This window comes from Camellia sinensis, chromosome 10 (assembly GCF_055761805.1).
Source record: "Camellia sinensis isolate YWXY chromosome 10, ASM5576180v1, whole genome shotgun sequence".
Lineage (NCBI taxonomy): Eukaryota > Viridiplantae > Streptophyta > Magnoliopsida > Ericales > Theaceae > Camellia > Camellia sinensis.
In genome coordinates this window covers 55,009,629-55,021,360 of record NC_138970.1, presented here as the reverse complement: position 1 = coordinate 55,021,360, position 11,732 = coordinate 55,009,629, and the positions used below count along the sequence as shown (strand labels likewise).

Sequence of the window (11,732 nt, the reverse complement as noted above, 5' to 3'; positions counted from 1 at the left end):
TATGGCAATGACATATCAACATCAACTCAAACCCCCGATCAGGCTGAGGTCAGAGGAAAAGATAAAACGAAGGCAGATGCCGATCCCATTGAACAACTGCTGTGGGCAGTCGAGGCTTTGAAAGCCGGGGGGATGAACAAGCAACAGATATCCGCAGTTGTGGCAAAGACTGTGGAGGATGCTTTCCCCACTCCACCTGAGGGTAGTTCAAGCCAGTCAGAAAATTAGGATAGGCCCCGTCATGCCAAGACAGTTCCTCCTATTCCCGTCCCTGCACCCAGGAAAGATCAGAAAGCTAAAGTGGCGCCTGCCGACCCTTTCGCTTGTGCGGCTAGTAAGAGCGCTCAGACTCCAAAGTACCTGCCTCGGGGGCGCAGGACTTTTCATGCTCTCTACATGCCTTTGTCCAAGGCACTTCAGATCCTTGCCGAGAGAGGGCACCTTAAACCCTTGGAGCCTCGGCCTCTCCCGAAGAATCTCCCTGCTACGCATGATGCTGCTCAGTACTGCGCGTACCACCAGCAGACGGGCCATGCGACCGACAATTGCTTCCGCCTCCGTCATGAGGTGCAAGATTTGATTGACAATGAGGTTATCCTCCCACCCACCTCAGCGAAGTCTGTTACCACCGAGCTATTGGACTTTGAGGATACTGCAAGTATGTAATCAGAAAGTAAACCACCTGCGGGCGGCATCTGGATGTATTTTGAATGTAGCGTCTGGCACGCATTTTTGAGTGGCTGTGAACGCTAACTTTGTAAATCCTGGCTTGGGTATCGAGTCAGTCTTTTGTTTTGAGTCTGTCTCTTTGTCTTGAGTCAGTCTTTTTTTCTTAAGGGTCTGTCTTGTTGTAACGAGTCAGTCCCCTTTGTATAGAATACCAGGTGATTCTGGGGTTGTTGCCTCGAACACCGTTTTGTCTTGTAATTACCTGTTTTGTTTTTTAGTCTGTTTCTGCCGAGGGGCCAGTTACACCAACAAATCTGAATGAAACAGCTGTTGCTATCTCACTTTCATGCTTGCTTTCAACATAAGTGCCAGAGAATTTGATTGGGCTAACAGTACGTCTCGCCTGCTCTCCTGTGCGCCAAACTCATTGCATTAACCTAAGTTTTTCAAAAAAGAAAAAAAACCTTTTGAACACTGCGGTGATGAAAACGAAGAGGAAGGAATTCCTCGGGTTTTGCAAAATTTTGATCATTTTGAGAGAAAGAGAGGCGTGCTAAGCCTTTTAATGAATGAAATCATGCTTGTTGGCGTGAGTACTGAGAAGGATCCTGGCTTGATCCAGATTGGTTCCACACTATCTTCGGCGCGAGCGATTTGTCGCTTTCTTAAAAACTTTCAAAAACAAATGTTTTACGCGGCCCTGTGAAGACTTGTGTGGAATCGCTCTTGAGATTGCGCAGCCTAGGATCGCTCTCAGCCTCAAGATTCAACCCGTTCGTTTTCCAACTTTGAACCCGTTCACAACGTTCAGAAAGTTCAACGATCAAACGTCATGTAAGGCCCGCATGGCCAGATCAGAAGCAGCCCTCGAGCAGGAGGCATCAAAGCCGAATCAAAACGAGTAGATCTCACTAGAAGAAGCTCGTAGAGCAACCATGATGGATTCTTCTGCAAATCAGTGCAACAGCCGTTCTCCTAGACACAGAGAGGCTTCAACTTCAAAAACCATTTGGCATGGACTTGTTGCACTTTTACCCTTTGAGAGGATCGCTGGGCCGAAAACCCGGAAGGGCGGCCCAGGCAAAAGTTGGAGCAAGAGAAAAATACAAAAAAAGTAAAAAAATGCAAGAAGAAAAGAAAAAGAAAAGAAAATAAAAATGCAAAAAAAAAAAGAAGTGAAAAAAAAAAAGAAAATTAAAAGAAGCTCGCAAGGTCGAAAACCCGCATCGAGCACCTTGGCAAAAATTAGAGCCTGAAAAGTGAAGGTTAAAATACCCGAGTGTACCTTAACCGGAACTACGTGAGGCTTGATTCCGATGTTTGGGATACGTAGGCAACTTCATCATGAAGTCCAGCCCCCAACGCTGTCATAGCGTCTCAGTCCATGCAATGGTTTCGATTTCATCCCAAAGTCTAGTCGCCAACACCTTCCAAGGCGACTGTGTCCATATATTTGTTGTGACCGTCTTCGTCATCGCTGTGTCCAAGAGCTCGACCACCGCCAATGAAGACTGTTTGCGGACTGCTGCGGCACCATCCAAACAAGGGGCAACTTTCCGTTGCCACGAGACACCGTTCAAACCAGGGGCAACTTTCCGTTGCCTCCCACACCTCCTTCAAACCAGGGGCAATTTTCCATTGCCTCCGATCCGAGGTTGCGCATCTCAAAGAGTAAGTTCCATGCCCGTTGAGCATTGACTGTTTGAAAAATAGTTTTTGAAAATTTTTACTGAAGTTGACTATTTTCTCGAAAACTATTTCATTTTCCAAAACTGGACCATTGTCTTGGACCTAAAAAGGAAAATTTTCAGTGCTTGCAACTCGACTTGCATGGTTTTCAAATCAAAAATCGAACAAGTACGTTAATCCGACTCTCGTTTTGATCAAAACTGTTTTAGTAGAAAGCAAAAACAAAGAATGGTTAAAATGATGAACTAGGGGCACAGTTGAGTCAGGCGTTCTGTCTTTCCCCCGTCATCGACGTACTTGCCAGAAGAGCGCTCTACCCGCCAGAAGAAACAGCCGTGAGCTAACGGTGTTGAGCATGAACCCACACCTTTCTATTTATCCATTAATCACCCTGGGGAGGGATGAAAAATGAGAGAATAAAGAATAGAGAGGTGTAAGTTGAGAGAAAAGTGAGGAAAAGGGTTTTGAGAGAAAAAAACCGAGCTTGAGTGCCAGAGTGATGTGAGAATCACAAATCAGAAAGGGTGGGAAACAATACCCAGAGAAACTGGCTCCTCGTGATCTGAGGTCCCTCGTTTTCGTTGACGCATTTGTGTGTCCTGTCTTTTATTTTGTTTACCTCAACCTGTGTTTTAGGTCTTCTCCGAGCGTGTCTCGTTGTGTTTGGGACGTGTACCCTTTTTGTTTGAGTCCTTCCCGCTGTGTTCAGTTGTAGGCTCGATACCCCGGTTTGAAAAACCCTCATTCAATTTCAGAATTGTTTATACCCAGAATGCTGTGCCATTCTCTACATTGGAGCATGCTTCAACTCCAACCGGTTCTGTCTTTGAGCTCCGTCTTGTCAGATTGGGCTATTTTGTTTAAAGTTTGCTGTGTGCAGAATGAACCAAATGCTGTGTTATGGGCTGTATGCAGATTAATCCCCAACAGAGTAAGGGCTATGTGTCCAAGAATCAGGCAGTGGGTTGCTTGGGTTATTTTGCTGTTGGCTGTTTAATTATCTGATTATTACAGTGCAAGTGTTCAATTTTCAGATAACCAATCAATTTCATTTACATTGAGGTGTAACATGATGGAATGCGATGCAATACATGAGATATGTAAATGTAACACTTTTTAAGCAAAAATCTGTTCATTTCATAATCTTTTTCAAGTACAAAGTTTTGAGGAAAACAAAATCTGCCTGCGGCAGTACCAAGTATCCTGACTATCAAAAAGGAAAAGTACAAGAAAGAAAAGAAAAACAACGAAAATCTATGTCCAGCGACTCCAGGGGCCATCAGTCTGTCCTGGTCCTCTTCCTGGACGAGGGTCCAGGAGCATCATCAGCATCGTCGTTAGAGCCCGAGCTAGAACCGCCTCCGGTCTCCTCCTCCGATGACTCGGACTCCGCCTCTGCCTCCGCCTCTGACTCCTCGTCATCATCATCATCTGGGACTGGAGCTCGCGAGCTGCTCCCGACATGAGCGCGCCCCGCCTTGGAGCGGGGGAATACTCGGCCCTCCTCATCTCTCCCTCGGGCAGGGACGGAAGGTCCAGCTGGAGCACCTCCTGCCATAGGAATCTGGAAAGGAGGCTGAAAAAGTACACAAAAGGGAAATGCATCAGTATGCCATGAACAGTTTATCAGTGCAGAATGCAGTGTATGAGTACAGTGTATGAATGCCGTGAGTAGTTTACCAGCGCAGAGTACGGTGCAGAATGCAGTGTATGAGTACAGTGTGTGAATGCCGTGAACAGTTTAACAGTGCAGAATGCACTGTATGAGTACAGTGTGTGTATACTGTGGACAGTTTAACGGTGCAGAATGCAGTGTATGAGTACCGTGTGTGGATGCCGTGGGCAGTTTAACAGGGCAGAATGCAGAGTACAGTGTATGAATGCCGTGAGTAGTTTACCAGTGCAGGGTACAGTGCAGAATGCAGTGTATGCAGTGTGTCAGATGCTGTGAGATCAGTGTATCAGGTGTTGTGCCATGCATCAGATTACGTGAAGCAGTATATGAATGGTTTGAGGCCAGTGTCAGGAGAACATACCAGAATGCTGTAGAGGGCCAGGAGATCAAAGGTCCGCTGGAGCATCCCCATCATGGAGGCATTCATCTCCAATAACTGTCGGGTGTATGCAGAAGAAGCCTGCAAAAGTATTAGATGCATCAGTATTCTGTGGAATATCAAATAGACTAAACTGAAATGACTATACAAAAGTGCAGTAATACATACCGGAGGCAAGTCGGGGACACCGACGAACTCGTGATCAGCTGGCGGAGGGGCGAAGGGGATCTGATAGGTCGCCCCACCCTGCCCCCGGAAAGTCAGTACAGCAGGCAGGGCGGGCCAACCAGCCCCCCGTCTTCCCTGAGCTCCGCCCCTACCACGGACTCGGGCCCTCCTCGAAGCTCCCGCTCCAGCTCCTACTCCTGCCTCAGCCACTGGCGCCGCAGGCCTGGCCCCCTCCGCTCGACGGCCGCCGCTCAGAGGTCGCATCAGGTACGTCTGCACGTACTCTCAGTAGTCGCCAGTGCCTCTGAAACGGGCCTCCTCCCAGCCAATAGTGAAATCGTCCATCTGCTCGGTAGTGAGCCCCTCGATCTCCCTCATATCCGCAGGAGGGTGAACCGGGACTATCTGCTCAAGTAACCCTAGGGTTTGGCGTAGGAAACGCTCCCCTAGGTACCAAACCCGATAGACCGGGCCCTCCAGCAAGATCCGAAAACGTGAGGTCTCATCGGCACCGGCAAACCGATCCCGCGTCGCCGCTGGCAACGGAGCCCACGGCTGCCAGGTGATCTGAAAATGCAACACAGTTTGTTATCTACTGTTTTTGAAATATGCAGTGGAAAGGCGAAGCTTAAATAAGCTGCAAGCAAAACATACCTCGGCGGGGGTAATGGTATCGAAGTATCGGCGGAAAAAGCTGAATGTCTCTCGTGGCCGCCGGGTGCATCTCCCGTCAAAACGACGTGAAAAAGGAACGACTAGAGGAGTCTCTGTGACTGGTACGGGAACGAGCCTAGGAAAGTAGGCGTAAACCCACAACTGTAAGGTAAATACCAGTGCATTTATCAGATAAAGCAGAATACAAAATAAAGCAGAAATGACAAAGCCGCGTATGGTGCAGTGTATTGTGTACAGTGTACAGTGTGAGCAGTGTACAGTCAGTGTAAAGCAGAATGTATGTGTGTGCCGTGTGTACAGTATACAACAAGTATAAAGCAGACTACAGTGTGTGCAGTGTACAGAGTACAGAAAAAATAGAAAAGCAGAAATGAAAAGCGGAGAAGAAATGTACCTCCCAAGCCCGCCAATGGCCTCCGAGCAACTGGCCGCTGCCGCGGGAAGCTGAGCTCATGTACCCGTAGAGGGTGGCCAGAGCGGCGCCACCCCAGTCGTAGTGCAAAATGTCCCGGACGTCCACCAGTGCGCTGAGAAGGCAGAGAGGCACGGTGTTCGCCCGGTCGGCGAAGATGGTCGTCCCAAATAAAAACATGAGGAAGCCACGGGCATACCTCTCCTCGGCCTCCGGGGTCATCGGATCTGCATCACCGAGAGTAGGCTGGACCCTAAACTGTACCTCGAACTAGGAGTACCGCACAAAGCCTGGACGAGCAAGAGGTGGCGCCTCCCCCAGCAGATGGACCTGAGCGGCGGTCCACTCATCCATATCAATATCAAAGGGGATCGGATCACCCCCTACCCCGATGCCTGTGAGCATCGAGAAGTCGTAAGGGGTCATCGTCATGTCCCCTGCTGTGGAGAAGTGAAATGAATCGGTGGTGTCCCACCACCTCTCCGCCAGAGCGGCAAGTAGAGGTCTGCAAGTAGTGAGTCGCGAGAGCCCTCGGCAGAAGGCGCCGAAGCCCGCCCGGTCCACTATGCGACGGACCGCGTCAGGGAGCTCGTCGTACCACTCCCGAGCGCCAGTGTTCCCATACCCGCGGATGGTATGGGAACCCTCCTGTAAACAAAAAACAACAAATGGCAAGACAACATTCAAAATACAGTTTTAAGAAGCATACAGATGTAGCATGCGTGCAGGTTTAACAGATTTAAACAACTACCGGGTGCCGGTACGCCTACAGTGAACTACAAACGTGTGATGAGTCAGCGTGCTTGGGTAGTTCAGAACAGATATAGCATGAGTGCAAGTTTGACAGGTTCGAACAGCTATCGGGTATCGGTGTGTATGCAGTGTGTATACAGTGTGCGCCGTGTGTTTGGGTGATTCAGGGCCAGTGCAGTGTGTGTGCATGTGTCAGTCTCAAACAGATAATCAGTTGCAAGTGCATTTGCAATCAACTACAGTATACAGGGTATCTGGGCTAAAGCAATTAAAGAGTACAACTAGCAGTTGACAGTTTTGTATCCTACATTGCAGAAAGTAAAATAGAGGAAAAAGAGTTACCTCAGAAGTGCCGAAGGACAGGTGGGAGGTAGGCTCGCGCAGCAATAGCTCAGGTGGCACGTGCCTCTCGAAGCTCCGAAACTGGTGGAGTCCGTCGGGGGGCAGAACATGGATCGCCGACCAGTAGGTCGCCCAGTCGAACGGGCGCTCGCGCAAGGGCAAGAGCTCGACCTCGACCTCGGGATCCATCTCGTGGTCCGGAGGAGTCCCACCGCGTGGAATGTCGTCCGCCATGTCGAGAATGATGAGAAAATAGCCGGAGGAAGGAAAACCGGACTAGAATACGAAGAGTCAACCGAAAGGTCAACTCCCGAGAAGGTCGAAAATGGCCGAGAAGGCCGGGATGTGAAAAGGCATGGAAATGAAGAGAAAAGCAAGGGGAACAAACCCCAAAAAGGCGGGAACGCCAAACGAGGCACCGAAACAAAGTTTTGTTCGGTTGAAAATGTCCGAAACGGGAAGGAAATCGCGAATCCGACGACGAAACGAGCGTAGAACGCGAAGAAACGGGCGAAAGAGAAGAGAAAAACACTCTAGAGAGAGAGGGTTTGGGTTTTCGGCGGTGGAGGAAATGAAAAATAGGGTTTGGAAGCCCTATTTTAAAACACCCGAAGTGAAATCTCGAAACTGCCCCGACTCAGCAACTTTTTGCCGGTCGGCAATGTTTTGTGCCGGCCGGTATAATATTGTGCCGATGAATTTATTCTGCAGCCGGTGGACAGCCGGTGGCCTCCCCTCCCGGCCGGTGGTGTTCCCACAGCCTTGTTTAGGCCATATGAGAAGTTTCTGGTCTTCATAGCTCAAGAAAGTGCAAGAAAGTGCATCTCCGATGCTCAACCGGCCTCCGTTGTGACCTCGGGTCGTGTCTTCTACACGTGGCGCTCGAATTCGTGCAAGGTGTATCCTTTTTGTATCCTTTTAAATTCAGAAGTTGCCCCATGTGCGTTGCACGCGTTCATCGCACTACTTCGGTGCATTACATCGCGCTGTCATGAGCCTCACATTCGCATTGTTATGCACATACTACATGCGTTGTAACACGCACCCCTTGCATTGTCATGCACATCTCTCATGCATTGTCATTGCATTTTTATTCCATGCATTGTCATGCATTCTGAAACACGTGCGTTGTTGCGCATTTAAGTCCATTTACATTCCGTGTGGCACGCGTGTCACACTTGGCATCATTTTACATTTCGTGTGGCATGCGTATCACACTTAGCATCGTTTTACATTCCGTGTGGCATTCGTGTCGCACTGAGCATCATTTTGCATCATGTGAGGCATGCGTGTCTCATTTATATCATTTGGCATCCTGTGGGGCATGCATGTTTCGTTTTGTGTCATTTTCATCGGCCTGTGCGCCTCGTTTGCATAGAACATGCATTCACTCGCACTATCTTGTGCATTTACACTTCGCACCGCATCGTACTGTTTTGTGCATTTCAAATCACTCGCGCTGTTTAGCGCATTGCACTGTTTTGTGCATTTCAAAATCACTCGCGCTATTTTGCGCACCGCATCGCACTGTTTTGTGCATTTCAAATCACTCGCGCTGTTTAGCGCATCGCACTGTCTTGTGCATTTCAAATCACTCGCGCTGTTTAGCGCATCGCACTGTCTTGTGCATTTCAAATCACTCGCGCTGTTTAGCGCATCACACTATTTTGTGCATTGCATTTCAAACGCGCTGTTTAGCGCATCGCACTGTTTTGTGCATTTCAAATCACTCGCGCTGTTTAGCGCATCGCACTGTCTTGTGCATTTCAAATCAATCGCGCTGTTTAGCGCATCGCACTGTTTTGTGCATTGTATTTCACTCGCGCTGTTTAGCGCATCGCACTGTTTTGTGCATTATGTTTCAATCGCGCTATTTTGCGCACCGCATCGCACTGTTTTGTGCATTGCATTTCAATCGCGCTATTTTGCGCACCGCATCGCACTGTTTTGTGCATTGCATTTCAATCGCGCTGTTTAGCGCATCGCACTGTTTTGTGCATCGCAAATCAATCGCGTTGTTTAGCGCATCGCACTGTCTTGTGCATTTCAAAATCACTCGCGCTATTTTGCGCACTGCTTCGCACTGTTTTGTGCACCTTACTTGCATCTTGCATGCATCCTCTCGCGCTATCTTGCGCACCTCACTCGTACTTGTTAGTACATTGCATTGTTTTGAATACAAACCGGCTTCGAGTAGCGTATAAGTCCAATTTTCAAAATTTTGCATTCCGTGTGGCACGCGTGTCACACTCGTATCATTTTTGCATCTTATGAGGCACGCGTGTCTCATTTGTTTCATTTTGCATTCCGTGTGGCACGCGTGTCACACTCGTATCATTTTTGCATCTTATGAGGCACGCGTGTCTCATTTGTTTCATTTTGCATTCCGTGTGGCATACGTGTCACACTTGCATCATTTTGCATCTTATGAGGCACGTGTGTCTCATTCGTTTCATTTTGCATTCCGTGTGGCATACGTGTCACACTTGCATCATTTTGCATCATATGAGGCACGCGTGTCTCATTCATTTTCATTTTGCATTCCGTGTGGCATACGTGTCACACTTGCATCATTTTGCATCTTATGAGGCACGCGTGTCTTATTCATTTTCATTTTGCATTCTGTGTGGCATACGTGTCACACTTGCATCATTTTGCATCTTATGAGGCACGTGTGTCTCATTCGTTTCATTTTGCATTCCGTGTGGCATACATGTCGCACTTGTATCATTTTGCATCTTATGAGGCACGCGTGTCTCATTCGTTTCATTTTGCATTCCGTGTGGCATACGTGTCACACTTGTATCATTTTGCATCTCATGAGGCACGCGTGTCTCATTCGTTTCATTTTGCATTCCGTATGGCATACGTGTCGCACTTGCATCGTTTTGCATCTTATGAGGCACGCGTGTCTCATTCGTTTCATTTTGCATTCCGTGTGGCATACGTGTCACACTTGTATCATTTTGCATTTTATGAGGCACGCGTGTCTCATTTGTATCATCTTGCATCATGCTTCATTTGCATTGTCATGCAGTTTGGCAGGCGGTCTGGCGAGACCTTAAACGCGCGCGGTCTGGCGAGACCTTAAACACGCACGGTCTAGGAGACCTTAAATCCTTAGGAGGTGCGAAACCTCCAGTGCATTGATGTGCACAGTTTTTCGTGGCATATAAGTCCAATTGTATCAGCTTACATTCCATGTGGCATGCGTGCCTCATTCTTGCATTGTCATGCATGTTGCTACGGCGGTCTGGCGAGACCTTAAACACACACAGTCTAGGAGACCTTAAATCCTTTGGAGGTGCGAAACCTTCGGTGCATTGTCATGCATACATTTTGCATTCCGGTCTAGGAGACCTTAAATCCTCTGAAGGTGCAATTCCTTTGGTGTTTGTCGTACCCGAACGACTTTCGGTGGTCTGGTAAAGCCACCTGCCTATGTTTGCGATGAGTCCTAGAAGACCAACTGGGACGGTGGAAACTAGAGTTCAAACGGCTTATGCCTAGAACGCAAAGGTTCGGGAGTTCCGAGACTAAAGTCTAGTTTAAATACCCAGGGGTGTATCCTCGGCTTGAAATCTGTATGGAAGCCCCATAGATTGAGGCAGCATGTCGGCGCCTCAGTTCTGGATACTGAACCAACCTAGTATATCGCCCTGTTGGTAAGATAGGGAAAGTTGCAATCATAGCCATTGCATCATAGTGCATTGTCATGCATTTCCATTGTAGCTTGCATGCATTCATTGCATTCTCCCCAGTAGATCGCATCATACTGCATTGTCATGCATTTTGTAAATATCCATCCATTTCCATTGCATATTTGTAGATACTGCATTGTAGATTGTATGCATTCATTGCATCACCTTCCATCTATGGCTTGCGCCTTTCCATGTTGAGCTTGGTTTGGTATGTGCCCTTACTTTTCACGTTAAAGCACAGTTCTGCATGTGTACGCGCCTATTCCACGCTGATATGTTGGTTTGAGGGTTGCGGCACCTTTTCTGTGTTAGACATGGCTCATATGCGTACATGCCTTTCCTAGGCAAGATTTGGCTTGGCCCGCGTGCCATATCCATTGCATTGTAGTTTGCATGCATTCATTGCATCACCTTACATTTATGGCTTACGCCTTTCCATGTTGAGCTTGGTCTGGTATGTGCCCTTACTTTTCACGTTAAAGCACAGTTCTGCATGTGTACGCGCCTATTCCACGCTGGTATGTTGGTTTGAGGGTTGCGGCACCTTTTCTGTGTTAGACATGGCTCGTATGCGTACATGCCTTTCCTAGGCAAGATTTGGTTTGGCCCGCGTGCCATATCCATTGCATTGTAGTTTGCATGCATTCATTGCATCACCTTCCATTTATGGCTTGCGCCTTTCCATGTTGAGCTTGGTCTGGTATGTGCCCTTACTTTTCACGTTAAAGCACAGTTCTGCATGTGTATGCGCCTATTCCACGCTGGTATGTTGGTTTGAGGGTTGCGGCACCTTTTCTGTGCTAGACATGGCTCGTATGCGTACATGCCTTTCCTAGGCAAGATTTGGTTTGGCCCGCGTGCCATATCCATTGCATTGTAGATCGTGTGCATTCATTGCATCACACCTTCCATCTATGGCTTGCGCCTTTCCATGTTGAGCTTGGTCTGGTATGTGCCCATACTTCTCGTGTCGAAGCATAGTTCAGTAGACCGTTCTATGTTAGACGTGGCTTGTATGCATACATGCCCTGCCTAGGCAAGATTTGGTTTGGCCCGCGTGCCATATTCATTTTCATTACATTGTAGTATAATTTTTGCATCTGGCATTAGGATCATTGTCCTTTCTCCAGCGGGTCGTTTCCCCACTTATGTCATTCCCCCCAAATACTTGTTCTTGTGTCTGTCTACAATGCTCATAGTTCAGTTGACCGTTCTATGGTAGACAAACTTGTTACCTCCATCAATCTATTTGACATAGGTGTGGTTTCG

General features: G+C 48.1%; 1 protein-coding gene across 1 annotated transcript; it reads right to left on the bottom strand.

The window, feature by feature from the left end:
- Positions 1–3,471: 3,471 nt before the first annotated feature.
- LOC145801632 (uncharacterized) lies at positions 3,472–7,810 on the bottom strand. The gene is made up of 6 exons (XM_082893376.1): positions 6,763–7,810; positions 5,650–6,315; positions 5,235–5,396; positions 4,581–5,147; positions 4,395–4,493; positions 3,472–3,934 (listed from the first exon to the last, which is right to left on the bottom strand). The coding sequence occupies exons 4-6, from the start codon at positions 4,842–4,844 to the stop codon at positions 3,638–3,640; spliced, it is 660 nt and encodes a 219-aa protein (XP_082749502.1). The 5' UTR covers positions 4,845–5,147; positions 5,235–5,396; positions 5,650–6,315; positions 6,763–7,810; the 3' UTR covers positions 3,472–3,637.
- Between the last annotated feature and the right edge of the window lie 3,922 nt (positions 7,811–11,732).

Bases quoted from the DNA above. Each gene is read 5' to 3' on its own strand.
- LOC145801632 (XM_082893376.1), bottom strand. From the start codon at position 4,844: ATGCGACCTCTGAGCGGCGGCCGTCGAGCGGAGGGGGCCAGGCCTGCG. The intron at 4,494-4,580 runs GTATGTATTACT...ATACTTTTGCAG, and splicing joins GTGTCCCCGACTTGCCTCCG to GCTTCTTCTGCATACACCCG. The intron at 3,935-4,394 runs GTATGTTCTCCT...GTACTTTTTCAG, and splicing joins TGGCCCTCTACAGCATTCTG to CCTCCTTTCCAGATTCCTAT.